The sequence below is a fragment of the Chrysemys picta genome, chromosome 1, assembly GCF_011386835.1.
Source record: "Chrysemys picta bellii isolate R12L10 chromosome 1, ASM1138683v2, whole genome shotgun sequence".
Classification (NCBI taxonomy): domain Eukaryota; kingdom Metazoa; phylum Chordata; order Testudines; family Emydidae; genus Chrysemys; species Chrysemys picta.
The window spans coordinates 193,734,547-193,750,130 of NC_088791.1; the positions used below are offsets into that span (position 1 = coordinate 193,734,547).

At 46.3% G+C, this 15,584-nt stretch overlaps 2 protein-coding genes across 20 annotated transcripts in view; one reads left to right on the top strand and one right to left on the bottom strand.

Annotated features, from left to right (window-relative positions):
* Positions 1 to 3,082: 3,082 nt before the first annotated feature.
* On the bottom strand, positions 3,083 to 11,383 carry PIGP (phosphatidylinositol glycan anchor biosynthesis class P). Of its 6 annotated transcripts, none has more exons than XM_008165217.4 (5): positions 11,247 to 11,383; positions 9,160 to 9,260; positions 6,109 to 6,181; positions 5,212 to 5,330; positions 3,083 to 3,960 (listed from the first exon to the last, which is right to left on the bottom strand). In XM_008165217.4, the coding sequence occupies exons 2-5, from the start codon at positions 9,239 to 9,241 to the stop codon at positions 3,830 to 3,832; spliced, it is 405 nt and encodes a 134-aa protein (XP_008163439.1). In that variant the 5' UTR covers positions 9,242 to 9,260; positions 11,247 to 11,383; the 3' UTR covers positions 3,083 to 3,829. The 6 variants fall into 6 exon arrangements, with proteins under 6 accessions (XP_008163439.1, XP_042711752.1, XP_005303365.1 ...); XM_042855818.2 differs by having other exon boundaries at positions 11,167 to 11,304; XM_005303308.5 differs by lacking the exon at positions 11,247 to 11,383 and adding an exon at positions 11,009 to 11,148.
* TTC3 (tetratricopeptide repeat domain 3) overlaps positions 11,349 to 15,584 on the top strand; it is a 143,304-nt gene continuing 139,068 nt past the window's right edge. For 13 of the 14 annotated variants that reach the window (XR_010600151.1, XM_065590367.1, XM_065590376.1 and 10 more), the window contains exon 1: positions 11,349 to 11,488. The gene's annotated coding sequence lies outside the window, so the exon portion shown is untranslated. The remainder of the gene's footprint in view (positions 11,489 to 15,584) is intronic. The other variant, XM_065590435.1, reaches the window with a different exon arrangement.

Genomic DNA, 15,584 nt, shown 5'->3' on the forward strand with positions numbered 1-15,584 from the left:
TAAAATATACCTGATTACTGCTGTATGTATGGTCATGTAATGAGGGACTCTCAAGATCCACAACGCCCTGTCAAAGTATATTAGTTTTAAACATTAGATGCCATTAACCTTTATCACAAGTCCCAAACCCTACACAATAGAAAAATACATTGCGTTACAGAATATATTATTTTGATCATGAAGACAACCTTTGATAGTTTGATAATTATTCTTAAATTGAAGTAAAGGTCATCAGAATGTCATTTCAGCACTGACACTCAATGACAGAAAAGCAAAGATTGAGTTTCGTGCCTGTAAATTTCACTTAAATAATAAATGGCCCCAGTTTGTCTGTTCACTTAGGTCCCTTCTATTAGTTTTCCCATAATTGTGCTAGATCAACAGACAAGTGAAATGGCAGATTCATCACTGATAGAATCTTTGTTTAAGATTTATAATCCTTTAGTTTGTGTGCTTTTAGGACTTGAGGGCATTTTCCAGTAGCTCTTCTTTATTGTGTAGGGATTTGTGTATCTTTAACTGGGAATTAATTTAATCCTTAAATTAAATGACACCAGAACCATAGCCTTCACTAGTTGTCAAGTTAGAATTTAAATTGCTTTCTGAAAAATTTAGAAAAAATTTCAAGGAACAAGAAAATCATAACCAGAAATTGCATATGAGAAAATATATAACCCTGGAGTGACTTAGTCATGAATTCTCTCAAGAAAAAAAAAGTTAACTATTTTTTTTTAATGACAAACCTCACCCCCCACCCCTGGCTAGGGAATAATAAATACATGGTCCTTGCAAGAATAGCCTATAATTTCTATCAGTTCAAGATTGTATGAGAAAGTCACCAAAAAAAAAAAAAAAAAAAAAAAAAAAAAAAAAAAAAAGTTCAGCTCTGTCCCAAATCAAATGCTCCACTCAAACAAATATGCCCCATGCAATCTGAGACATCAAAATGAGATTCCAAGACTCTCTTCTTCCTTGCATATTCTGATCAGCAATTAAGTAGTTAATGTTGTCATTTAAAATATAATCATTAGGCTCTGGCATTAGCACTCCAATGAGATGAATAACGGCAAGTTACACACTTTAGAGCTATTATTTCAGGCTATCTGCAAACTCAAGCAGACAGCATTACATTGGTTTGTTTGGTTCAAAATTTGAGGATTTTTCTCATTGTTCTAAGAGCTGGAGGAGATTCCTCTCTCTCTCCCCCCTTGCAAAAAACAAAACCAAAAAAATCAACCAAACAAGCAAGCTTAGATTCTGGATCACAAGTTGGGAACATCCATGTGATTGTTCAGCTATAGCAAGCTGGGATGTGGAGGAAGCACTCCCACTGAAGTTAAAAGAAGAACAGGAGTACTTGTGGCACCTTAGAGACTAACAAATTTATTAGAGCATAAGCTTTCGTGGACTACAGCCCACTTCTTCGGATGCATATAGAATGGAACATATATTGAGGAGATATATATACACACATACAGAGAGCATAAACAGGTGGGAGTTGTCTAAGGAAGCTAAGGAGCTAAGGAAGCGTTGTTCTAAGTCAGCCATAAAAATGTTGGCATATTGTGGGGCCATGCGGGTACCCATAGCAGTGCTGCTGACTTGAAGGTATATATTGTCCCCAAATGTGAAATAGTTGTGGGTGAGGACAAAATCACAAAGTTCAGCCACATCACATCAGCCATACCATCAGGGGCTCGTTCACCTGCACATCTACCAATGTGATATATGCCATCATGTGCCAGCAATGCCCCTCTGCCATGTACATTGGCCAAACCGGACAGTCTCTACGCAAAAGAATTAATGGACACAAATCTGACATCAGGAATCAAAATACTCAAAAACCAGTGGGAGAACACTTTAACCTGTCTGGTCATTCAGTGACAGACCTGCGGGTGGCTATATTACAACAGAAAAACTTCAAAAACAGACTCCAAAGAGAGACTGGTGAGCTAGAATTGATATGCAAACTAGACACAATCAACTCCGGTTTGAATAAGGACTGGGAATGGCTGAGCCATTACAAACATTGACTCTATCTCCCCTTGTAAGTACTCTCACACTTATTATCAAACTGTCTGTACTCGGCTAGCTTGATTATCACTTCAAAAGTTTTTTTTTTTTTTTTTTCTCTTAATTAATTGGCCTCTCAGAGTTGGTAAGACAACTCCCACCTGTTTATGCTCTCTGTATGTGTGTATATATATCTCCTCAATATATGTTCCATTCTATATGCATCCGAAGAAGTGGGCTGTAGTCCACGAAAGCTTATGCTCTAATAAATTTGTTAGTCTCTAAGGTGCCACAAGTACTCCTGTTCTTCTTTTTGCGGATACAGACTAACACGGCTGTTACTCTGGAACCACTGAAGTTAGTGGCAGAGCATTCATTAGTTTTAATGGGATCAGTATGAAATCCTACATACAGACGTTTTCCAAGATATCTTATTTCCTTTTCTAACAAAATGGTAACTTTTTGTAACTCTGAAGTTCTTTCCTGACAAGAGTGACGGTATTTTTGTCTGCCTTTAACTATTATCACCAGTGTTTTAAGATGCAATGTGTTAGGATGTCAGCTGGTGACAAATAAAATATTTAGACAACTTCTGGTGATGATTTGTCAGCAAAGTAACGTTTAAGTGGAAGAATATTCTCTGTTTAAGATATTTTGGCAGTGGCTTAGAAACAATGCAGTATACTTTGAGATTTCCTTTGAGTTTAAGAAGCTGGACCACAGTTTTCTATGACATTTACAGCAGTTCCATGGGTCCGGAAGAATTTTAATTTTTAATACTCTTAAGAATTGTAATTTTTAATATTAAAGAACTTTAGAAGAAGGATAAGAAAGCAATTTAAGAAAAACCAACTAATATATTTAAATGGGAACTTGTTTGGATTTTTCTTCATCTCCCACCTTTTCTCCTGGTTTTGGGAAACCCTATCACTTTTAATAAGCCTAATAAGATAGGAAAACAAGGATATTCTTGATATGCAGAAATACATATCTAAAGAAAATCCATTGTGCACTGTATGTCCGAGGCAAGTAAGATACCCCTCAGAAAAAAAATTAGAAATGCAATCAGTTTTAGACAATTAAAACATTTTATTAATATTACTGTACAGTCACAATGCATACACTTTAATTTACTATGACTGGTCAAAAAAAGGGTGGGATATTTAAGAGCACTCAGTGTTGGCCTAACTCTGCTCCCACTGAAGTCAATGAGAGTAGAATTAAGCCAAACATTAAATGCTTTGGAATATCCCACCCTCAATGTGCAAGAAAAAAAAAATCTAGGGGTAACTGAACAGATTACTTCAGATCCAGAGCATAGCTAAACAAATTTATATGGAAGAATTCAGTTCCCAGAATGAAGTATTTTGTTATTTAATACTGTAGGTCTCTTTACATTAAGAAATAAAACCATTTCAACAATCATCAATTTGTTTAATAATAAATAATAATACATAGCTCTTAATTAACACTTATCAGTAGATCTCAACGCACTTTATAAAGGTCAGTATCATATTCATAGTACAGATGGGGAAATCAAAGCAGAGTGGTGAAGTGACTTGCTCAAGGTCACCCAGCAGGCTAGTAGCAGAGCTGGGAATAGAACCCCTATCTTCTGAGTCCCGGTTCAGTACTCTATGCCACACAGGGTGAACCAGTGTTGACCACAGCTTAATTTAGATACAAATTCATCTATTCCAGTTGTTGAAAGAGTTAGATTTCTTAGCACTGACAAGCCTTTGACTTTTCTTACAATGGGTTTCTAAAAAATTATTGAAGTACTGTAGTGTCTTATTCTAACAGGGTCTGGTTCCAATTAATTTCTGTTACAAATGCCTTTGTCAGCAAGGAAAAACATTTGGTTTACTTCACTAATGGGAATATCCCTCAATGCAGGGATTGCTTCTTCTTGAGATTTCTTCTGCTGCTGATTTTTTGCAAAGTTATCTGTAGGAAATATGACAAAAGATTTCACTATTCCATGATTTAAAACTGATGGTATAAACTGAAATACTTTGTTTTCCTGCTAGAAGTGTTGTTAGACTCCTACACTTCATCAACATAAAAGCATACTGCTCTGATTTTACATCACATCCAGCTACAACCTAATCCTATGCAACGTTTAACAGAGTGAAATTCGAGAAACATCCCACTTTTCAGACACGTACAGCATCATTCTGGTTTACTAAAAGTGAATACATTTTGTTGATAATGTCAGTTTATCTACAGTAGATGTTAACATTCTGCTCCCTCTAGCAAAGCAAGTTACATAGTGCTGATTCAAGGAAGACTTGGGGCTAAATTCTGCCTGTGGATGTGTGCTGCTGACCCTTTTCGTTCTTGACCTCAGCAGCTTTCTATCAAGTCATCAGTCTAGTCACCATCTTTACTGCAGAGTCTACACTTGGCTCTTTCCTCTTCAAAGAACAGTTCAGTGGAAGCAAGTGAAAATAAGTCAATGAAGCATGCCTTAAATACTAATTTTGTTGGTTTTCATTAGAAGTGAATGGACATGGCCAAATGGTGCTGCCAATTGGGACAATTTAGCTTTAGCATGGACTCAGATTCTAATGATCTGGGTAATGTTTGAATTCTCCTATGTTCTTGCTCAGGAAAAGCAGTTATTAGCAAATAAAAGAAATACCATCTTGAGAAAGATGGGAAAATATTGAGGAAGCCACCTATATTTCAAGAATTCAGAACTGGACTAATGGGCAGAAATAAAATCCATGGGAAAGAGTAGCAAATGCTAGACTGTAATGGTTGTCCTAAAGAAGATACATTTGGAAAAAAAATAAAACAATCAAAACTTGTAGTTATAACATTGTATTGAAATTAAGTTTGAACAAAATATATAACTGTTTGTAACAGTCCTGTAATCATAGAATATCAGGATGGACAAGATGACCTTAGGAGGTCATCTTGTCCAACCCCCTGCTCAAAGCAGGACCAATCCCCAGACAGATTTTTGCCCCAGATCCCTAAATGGCCCCCTCAAGGACTGAACTCACAACCAGCCTGGGTTTAGCAGGCCAATGCTCAAACCACTGAGTTATAATACACCAATACATTAAACATAAGTGCAAATTCAAGGTTTTGAATTTGGTTTAGTTTAGTAATACCAGCAAGTATGTTTACAGTGATTGTCAATAACTTTTGTAGAAGGCTTAAGAACTAGACAAGAAAATTATCAACTACCTGTAATGGTGTGCATGGAGTTAAGTGGAGCAGTACTCATCATGTTAATACCAAAGAGTAGTATATAGCCAATTCCTAAAGTAACTAGAAGGTATACAGGCAAAGCAACTGCCCAGTACCTGCAGAATAAAATATTTATTTTTAAATAACATTTCGCAAAAGAAAGTCTTTAGTAAAAAATTATTTCCAGCTCTAAATCAAGCAAGACAGTACAGAAGTAGAAACAAGTACACCTCTACCTCGATATAACGCTGTCCTCGGGAGCCAAAAAAAATCTTACCTCGTTATAGGTGAAACCGCATTATATCAAACTTGCTTTGATTCACCGGAGTGCGCAGCCCCCACCCCCACCCCCCGGAGCGCTGCTTTACTGCGTTATATCCAAATTCGTGTTATATCGGGTCGCGTTATATCAGGGTAGAGGTGTATGAATTTAAAGTGGATAGAAAAAATAGTTATAGCTAAGACCACCACACTAAAACCAGAAGACCCTGAAAATGCAGTTCATTAACTAAGGACCCATTGTGACCAGTATGGAATAATAGCCAAATAAATGTCTTAGACAGTTTTTTTTGGCAATTTAATTTAATAAAATTTACCATGATATTTCAGGAAAAAACCTTAATTAAACCAAGCTGCCAAATTACTTTAAGAACATAACAGACAGGTGTACTGCACTTCATTTTAGCTTGCTGATAATTTTTCAGAGTAAACTGTTGTTTGTGAAACATTACTTTACATAAATACTGTAGCTGTTTGTGAGGAGAAACATATTAAATCTTCTTTTTCAAGTTGGATTAAATGTAAAATATTTTAAATGTAAAAGGACACTGGCACAATTTTTCTGGGTATGTGTTTGTTCTTTCACATGTTTAACAGTGAATGAATTTAACCTACTTTTGAGGCCAGTATGTTAGTCCCAATGAGAATAACCAAGATTCAGGAACATACGCCCATACAAGGTATAACACTGTGCAAAAAGAGTAAAGGTTAATATTTTGATCATAATTGTACAGTTTACATTGTTTTAAGAGACAAATTAATTCTAGATCTAGTTAGCACCGTCATTACAGAGGATACAAGCAAATTATAAAAATTTTCTCTATAGAGTCCAAAAAGCATCTAAATAGGTCTACTGAAATACTGCAGAGAATGCTACCATGAACACACAAACTATGCCATAGGGATACAAACTTTATAACTGATGGTACTTTAATCCTCTTCTTCATATTTGTTTTCTAATTCCAGAATAAAATAGACAAGAATTCCTTGCATCATTTGTCAATTTTTAAAAAAGGTTAAAAATTTAAATTAAAATTAATTTTAAACATTTGTATTTTACAAACTTTGGTCCAAGGTATTTCTCTAGGTCTTCAGAAATATGCACACATGACTATGTATGTAGAACTATATGACAGCACTAAACCACAAAGGGTCTAATTCTGCAGTCCAAAACTAGCAATGATGTTAATGCAGGGGCAGGCAAACTTTTTGGCCTGAGGGCCGCATTGGGTATTGGAAATTGTATGGAGGGCCAGTTAGGGGAGGGGGGCGTGGCCCAGCCCCCACCCCCTATCCACCCCCCCTTTTGGCCCCGTGATGGCTCCCCTGGACTTCTGGCCCATCCAACCCCCCCTGTTCACCGACGGCCCCCCCCTGGAACTCCTACCCCCGTCCACACCCCCTGCTCCGACCCCCCCCCCAGGAATCCCCGCCCCGACTGCCCTGCGCCACCCCATCCAACCCCTCCTCTCCTTCCTGACTGCCCACCCCCAGGACCCCTGCCCCATCCAACCACCCCTTCTCCCTGTCCTCTGATTGCCCCCCGCCGCCCCATCCAACCCCCCCCGACTCTTGCCCCCATTCAACCCGTTCCTCACCCTCTGACTGCCCCGACCCCTATCCACACCCCCACCCCCTGACCACCACCCCGAACTCCCCTGCCCTCTATCCATCCCCCTCTCCCCCTGCTCCCTTACCGTACTGCTTGGAGCACCGGTGCCTGGCGGTGGTGCAGCTGCGCCACCTGGCTCAGCACAGAGCCAACCATGCACGGCACAGCACAGAGCACCGGGTCAGGCTGCGCTGCCCCAGGAGCTCATCGCCCTGCTGCCCAGAGCACTGCACTGGCAGTACAGTGAGCTGAGGCTGCAGGGGAGTGGGAATAGCGGGGGAGGGGCCGGGGCCAGGAGCTCAGGGGCCCCACGGGCTGGATGTGGCCCGCAGGCCGTAGTTTGCCCACCTCTGTGTTAATGGGTAATTTGACTACACAAGAATAGCAGGATTTAGCCATTAAACACCCCAACAAAACCAATTAACTCCCAAAATGAGACGTCTGTGGAGTACCAAATGTTATTTTAGTGGAATTCCACACATCTTGAATGAGATTTTCTTTTTTAAATAATTCAGTTTTTTACTACAGTATGCCACTTAAGGGGCTATCACAATAGAAAAGATAAAATGTAAAGACCCAAAATAGGGATTAGAATAGCATTGTACTAGGTACTGTGCAAACAAACACACAATGACAGCTCTTGCCCCAGAGAGCTCAAAATCTAGAATTCTGGCAAGTGAGTAAACATATAAATGGGGAATTGGTGGGGAAGGATAAAGTAACAGAGTCACACTAGTCCTAACTGTCACAAAACTGAAACAAGAGTTACAACCTAGTACTTGAAGAAATGTTTTTAAAATGCATATTTCACTGAAAATATATTTAGAATGGGAGTAAATTTGGGATTACCGATTTCAATGCCAATGAAGCAAGTATTAATCCAAAAATATTTCTCTTAAGAGGAACAGTAAGGTCAATTTTGGCTCAAAAGTTAAGGTTTTACAACATCTTAGATCAACAGAACAGTTACTAGCAAGAGGATACAGAAGATGGAATCCCAGAGTAGAGTCTCGGGAACACCCTTGGCAAAGTGGAGCCCTCCTTAGCTCCATCCTTGCTGAGCTGCTTGAAATGGGAAGGATTCTGGGATTCTTACAGCCAGGTGCTTTTCTGTCCCTGAAATATCTGGTGCTCCATTTTTCATCTCTGTCTTTGATATGCTAAATCTGAAGTCCCTAAACTATCCTCTGACTGTTGGAAGAGAAGGAGCATACCTTCTCTATTTAGTTTTCCCCACTCAAAAGCCTCATACTTGCTGCAACAGAGTATGGGCTCTTTACAACTCCACTCCTTACCAAGTGAGTATCTCCAGCACCTTGCTCTGTTGTGGCTCATCATTGCTGAAAGCAGCACAGTGAAACTGATGTGATTTTCGTCAGCCTTCATCCTTTGAGTATCAGTCCCCATTTTCAGAATTTGTGTTTTGCATCTTTGACTTCTACACAGGTCACAAAGTGCCAACTGTGTATACATGATATGCTGTACACTCAACTACTAGAAAGATTTTCAACTAACTCCCTGAAATATAGCTGTTCCCTCAGCACACTCCGCTATGTGGCCACCAGCAGCAGTATCAGGGAGAACAAAATCCAAAAGGATAATACAAAGGAGAACTGACAAGACTTGGATTACCCCATAAAGTTGCAAAATTAACAACAGTTCAGAGAAACAAGCTTGGGAGGTAATAACTTTTATTTGACCAACTTCTGTTGGTGAGACAAGCTTCTGAGCTTGGTGAGAGAGAAGCATTAGAGCCCAGTGTAAACTCAAAAGCTTGTCTCTCTCACCAACAGAAGTTGGTCCAATAAAAGATATTACCTCACCCACCTTGTCTCTCTAATATCCTGGGCCCAACACAGCTACAACACTTCAAATAACAGTTCAGTCCTTCTTTACAACTAATATCATTTTTATTACCTGAGAAGTATTAACACAGAGTTAATCTTTTTTAAAACTTCTACATCTTATTGGAGGCACTATTGTACAGTATTCATTTCTGCCTCTTAATACAGCAAATACATGTATCACTTTACTCAGAAAGCAAACATACTTACTAAAGCCAAACTGGGAGCCTAAGAAAAGAACAAACCCATATATTGCTCTTTCAGGCAATGGGGCTGGAGAGTTTTCAACCATGTTAGTCTCTTCTTTTTAACTGAGAGAAAGAAATTAATTACAAGAAGCTATTAGCTACACATCACCTTAAGGTAGTGTTGCCAACTTTCTAATCGCACAAAACAGAACATTGCCCCGCCCCTTCTCCGAGGCTCCGCCCACACTCACTCCATTCCCTCTCCCGCACCCTCACTCATTTTCACTAGGCTGGAACAGGGGGTTGGGGTGCAGGCTCCGGCTGGAGGTGTGGGCTCTGGGGTGGGGGTGGGTATGAGGGATTTGGGGTGAAGGAGGGGTTTCTGACCTGGTGCAGAGGGTTGGGTGCGGAAGGGGGTGAGGGGCAGCGCTTATCTCAGGTGGCTCCCGGAAACAAGCATATCCGGCTCCTAGGTGCAGGGGTGACCACAGGGGTTCTGTGTGCTGCCTGCAGCTGCCGCCCCCACAGCTCCCGTTGGCCATGGTTCCTGGCTAATTGGAGCTGCAGAGCCGGCGCTTGGGGCAGGGCCAGCACGCGGAGCCCCCGTGGCTGCCCCTGCACATAGGAGCCACATGCCGGCCGCTTCCGGAAGCCGTGCTGAGTCAGGGAGCCTGACTTAGTCCCGCTGCACTGCCAACCGGATTTTTAGCAGCTCATCAGCAGTGCTCACTGGAGCCATCAGGGTCCCTTTTTGACCGTTCCGGTTGAAAACCGAATGCCTGGCAACTCTACAATAGGGATTTTGTATAGGTTTCGAAGATGCTGAGAAACTCGTGAATATGCTATTCCTCTCACTTTCATCTTCGATGTGGCTGTGGGGAATGGGAATCAAGTAGCGTGGTTCCTGGTGCAATGTGGGTAGACCCATACTACTAGCGCTACCTGTTGCCACGGCTCCTGGCAGGGGAACCTGCAGTCTAACTGGATTAGTTATTGCTGACATAGACAAGACGAGAGGGCTTGAAAGACGCAGTGTTTCCTGCTCATCTCAGCACCATGCACGTTGTTGGGCAGAGGCTGCCCCTGCCGGGGCGAAAACCCGTGCAGAGCCTAGTTTTTCTTGCAGCGGAGTTGGGCACCCAAAAGACGCCTCACTCCACTCCGGGGCAGTGCGGGCAGAGTACGGCCTGTGGGTGCCAACCCCCGACGCCTTTCTGACCAGCCGCAACCCTCCTCGCCATCAATGCGGAGACGGGCTGTGACCTAGGTAGGCCCTCGAGTAAATCCAACGACACAGTGACACCGGGACCTTCGTCCCATCCAGGGCCGGCTCCAGGGTTTTCGCCGCCCCAAGCAGCCAAAACAAACAAACAAACAAACAAAAAGCCGCGATCGGGATCAGCGTCGGAAAGTCCTTCACTCCCAGGCGGAGTGAGGGACTGTCCGCGGAATTGCCACCGAATACCTGGACGTGCCGCCCCTCTCCGGAGCGGCCGCCCCAAGCACCTGCTTGAGAAGCTGGTGCCTGGAGCCGGCCCTGGTCCCATCCCCTGCTCCGGGGCGCTTCGCCGCGGCCAGCGCCAAGACCCAGGTGCCTCCCGCAGGGGGGGGCGGGTGAGCGGGCAGCAGCGGCGCTGCAGAGAGGGCCGGGAGCCACATTCGCCCCCACGGCGCGGCGCGGGCGCCGGAGGCTCTCGGTGTCCTGGAGGCTGCGAGGTCCTCAGGACTTGGGCATCTCCTCCCACCCCCGTGAAAACTGCCGCCCGCGCCGCGCTCAGTGCGGCCATTTGACACCCCGGGGGGAAGTAGCAGCAGCACCGGGCCGGGGCAGCACCTCCAGTTCTCCCGCTCTGCCCATCCCCCTCTCTCACCTCCCCCCGGCCTGCTCCGCGTGCGGCCCGGGACTCCCCAGGCCAGTGAGCGAGGGAGAGAGAGGAATGGGGCGGAGCGCCCAGGCCAGCCGCCCATGACACATCCAGAGCGCAACGCAACTTCTTTCTGCGCGCATGCGTGGTGAAACGACACACACGCGTGAGCTGCGAAGTTGTCGCCTGCGCATGACGTTAAAAGAAGCCGTCGGAACCACTTTCCCGCTTGCGCGGCCTCTACCAGCAAGCGCCAGGAGCCATCGATGTGTGTCTCTTCCGCTCGCGCAGGAAACGCAGGGTCCCGAGGAGCCCGTTCCTCTTTCTAAACTCCCTGACGTCAGAAGGCAGGCAGCCAATAGAAGGTCTGGGCGGACGGGGAAGTGGCAGTTGAGCCTGAGGTTCCGCTGGTTGGACGTGGCGCCGGGCTGTGCGGCTGAGCAGGAAGCGGGCGGTGTCGCTGCTCCCGGGGCTCGCCCCGGCCTGGTGAGTGAGGGAGCGTTGTAAGGGGGGCGCTCGGGGTGTCGGTTGAACGATCGTTTCTGGGCTCGCGCTGCCTCCGCCTCCTCTCCACGTGGCCGGGGTGCCCCAGTGACGGGGGGGACAGGAGCCCGCAGTCCCCATGCGCCCGGGCTCCCCTCGCGCACCCCAGAGCCCCTGCGGCGGGGCCAGGCCGCGTCCGGTCGCGGGGAGAGGCTGCCGGGGCTCTCGGTCGCTTCTGCGTTGGCCCGAGGAGCTTCCGGCGCCCCCGTTCGCGAAAACTTGGGCGAAGTGAACTAAGTGTCACGCGAGGCGGCGTCCAGCCCCCCGCGGATCGGGCCCCGGCCTTCGGCCGCCCTCCGAGCCCCGGGCTTCACCAGCCTCCGCGCTTCAGGGGCGGGCGGGCGGGCACCCGTCCCTGTGGTAACTGACCGCCGTGAAGAACTGGCGTTGTCTGCACTAACGTGTGCCTGTGTCATGTGAAATGGGGTTGGCGGGTTAGTTCTGTAACCGTTACGGTCAGCCCTAGTTAGCTTTGGGTCACAAGAGCCAAGACATGACTGCAGACTGCTTGAATTGCCCCGTACTGAAATAGACAATGCCTGGGATCTACTGTATGATAAAGACTACAGGTAAGCGCCCCTGCGGGGAAACACGCAAATCCCTCTGGAGCAGGGTGCTAAGTCAGACAAAAGAACTTGGGAATCCTGAACACAGAGTCTCCGGAATGGATAAAATTGAACCAGGAAGCTGAGGTGAGAGACTCGCGGCCTGGAGAGCTCAGCCTATCAGGAAGGCAGCAGTTACAGGGGGCAACCTGTCTCACTCTGGCCAAGCTTGGGGTTTAGGTAGGAAATATATGTATAGGCTTTTTTTTATTTAAAACCCTATTCTCACTCCTTGTTATGTTTCTGTGAATGAATAATTAATTCGTTTTTGAAAAACGTGTCCTGAACCACTGCATTTCATATTAGCCGCAAGCTCCCAGAGAGGAGTCTAGTTAAACCCAGTTGCACAAGCTGAGCTATACATGACTGGTAAATGAGGGATGTTGTAGCTTATCTAAAGTGATCCTGTCTAAAGTAGTTTTCAGAGTAACAGCCGTGTTAGTCTGTATCCGCAAAAAGAAGAACAGGAGTACTTGTGGCACCTTAGAGACTAACAAATTTATTAGAGCATAAGCTTTCGTGAACTACAGCCCACTTCTTCGGATGCATAGTCCATGAAAGCTTATGCTCTAATAAATTTGTTAGTCTCTAAGGTGCCACAAGTACTCCTGTTCTTCTTTTTGTCTAAAGTAGTGTGAATTGTGGGGTTTTGCTCTGGGAGAAGTGCAGGTAGAGGCTTGCTACTTGGAAGAAATGCCCATGGAGAGACTGAGGGTACGTCTACACTACGAAATTAGTTCGAATTTATAGAAGCCGGTTTTATTGAAATTGGTTGTATACAGCCGATTGTGTGTGTCCACACAATAAAATGCTCTAGGCGCTCTAGTCGGCGGACCGCGTCCACAGTACAAGGCTAGCGTCGACTTCCGGAGCATTGCACTATGGGTAGCTATCCCACAGCTATCCCACAGTTCCCGCAGTCTCCGCCGCCCCTTGGAATTCTGGGTTGAGATCCCAATGCCCGGATGATGCAAAACAGTGTCGCGGGCAGTTCTGGGTACATGTCGTCAGGCCCCTCCCTCCCCTGTCACAGCAACGGCAGACAATAGATTCGCGCCTCTTTACCTGGGTTACCTGGGTTACCTGTGCAGACAACATGGAGCCCGCTCAGCTGAGCTCACCGTCACCATATGTCCTCTGGGTGCCGGCAGACGTGGGACTGCATTGCTACACAGCAGCAGCTGCTAACTGCCTTTTGGCGGTAGACGGTGCAGTAGACTGGTAGCCTTCATCGGCGATCTGGGTGCTGGCAGCCGTGGGGCTTGCCTTTTGGCAGTAAATGGTGTATTACGACTATTAGCCGTCCTATTACAAGTCGGGTCATCGCACGTTAGCAGAGTCTTCCCCGAGCAGCCGATTGTGCAATAGGCCTGAAGACCATCGTCCTACGCCGCCCCGTATTTGTTGCCAAGCACCCAGAAAGATGCCGAGGGCTATCAGTCACGCTGCACCGTCGTCTTAAGATGTAAAAAATAGATTTGCTCTGTATTCATTTGCTTCCCCCTCCCTCCGTCAAATCAACGGCCTGCTAAACCCAGGGTTTTCAGTTTAATCTTTGGGGGGGACCAGTCTGTGACAGTTGTTTGTGTCTCTCCCTGATGCACAGCCACCGTTCTTTATTTTAATTCCCTGTGCCTGTACGCCATGTCGTCACTCGGCCCCCCTCCCTCCTTCCCCTAGTCCGTCAGATACTACGTTTGCGCCACAGCTCAGAGAGCCGAGAAGCGGTTCGCGCCTTTTCTTTGAATTCTGGGTTGAGATCCCAATGCCCGGATGATGCAAAACAGTGTCGCGGGCGGTTCTGGGTACATGTCGTCAGGCCCCTCCCCCCTCGTCACAGCAACGGCAGACAATAGATTCGCGCCTTTTTACCTGGGTTACCTGTGCAGACAACATACCACGGCAAGCATGGAGCCCGCTCAGCTCAGCTGAGCTCACCGTCACCATATGTCCTCTGGGTGCTGGCAGACGTGGGACTGCATTGCTACACAGCAGCAGCTGCTAACTGCCTTTTGGCGGTAGACGGTGTAGCATGAGTGATAGCCATGGGGCTGGCAGCCGTAGGGCTGCATTGCACCAGCCCCTTGCCAGGCGATGGTATATTATGACTGGTATCCATCGTCGTCATACTGGTATGGCTGTCAATCATGGCCACCTGGGCAGACATGCTACTGTTTCGATGATGATGGCTACCAGTCGTAATATACTATTTTCTGCCAATTGCCCAGTATTGTCTGCTAAGCACCCAGAAGAGGCTGAGGGCGATGCTGGGTGCTGGCGGACGTGGGGCTGGCAGACGTGGGGCTGCATTGCTACACAGCAGCAGCCCCTTGCCTTTTGGCAGATGATGGTATTTTATGATTGGTAACCGTCATCGTCATACTGGTATGGCTGTCACTCATGCTGCACCGTCGGCTGCCACCTTAAGATGTAAAAAATAGATTTGTTCTGTATTCATATGCTTCCCCTTCCTCCGTGAAATCAATGGCCTGCTAAGCCCAGGGTTTTCATTTTAATCTTTGGGGGGACCATTCTGTGTGACAGTTGTTTGTGTTTCTCCCTGTTCCTGTACCTGTACGCCATGTCGTCACTCGGCCCTCCCTCCCTCCCTCCCGCCCTCCCTCCTTCTCCTGGTCCATCAGATACTACTTTTGCGCCTTTTTTCTGACCAGGCGCCATAGCTAGCACTGGGATCATGGAGCCCGCTCAGATCACCGCGGCAATTATGAGCACTATGAACACCACGCGCATTGTCCTGGAGTATATGCAGAGCCAGGACATGCCAAGGCGAAACCCGGACCAGGCGAGGAGGCGATTGCAGCGCGGCGACGAGAGTGATGAGGAAATTGACATGGACATAGACCTCTCACAAGGCACAGGCACCAGCAATGTGGAAATCATGGTGTCACTGGGGCAGGTTGATGCCGTGGAACGCCGATTCTGGGCCCGGGAAAGAAGCACAGACTGGTGGGACCGCATCGTGCTGCAGGTATGGGACGATTCCCAGTGGCTGCGAAACTTTCGCATGCGTAAGGGCACTTTCATGGAACTTTGTGACTTGCTGTCCCCTGCCCTGAAACGCCAGGATACCAAGATGAGAGCAGCCCTCACAGTTGAGAAGCGAGTGGCGATAGCCCTGTGGAAGCTTGCAACGCCAGACAGCTACCGGTCAGTCGGGAATCAATTTGGAGTGGGCAAATCTACGGTGGGGGCTGCTGTGATCCAATTTGCCAGGGCAATGAAAGACCTGGTGATAGCAAGGGTAGTGACTCTGGGCAACGTGCAGTCAATAGTGGATGGTTTTGCTGAAATGGGATTCCCAAACTGTGGCGGGGCCATAGACGGAACCCATATCCCTATCTTGTCACCAGAGCACCAAGCCACCGACTACGTAAACCGCAAGGGGTACTTTTCAATGCTGCTGCAAGCCCTGG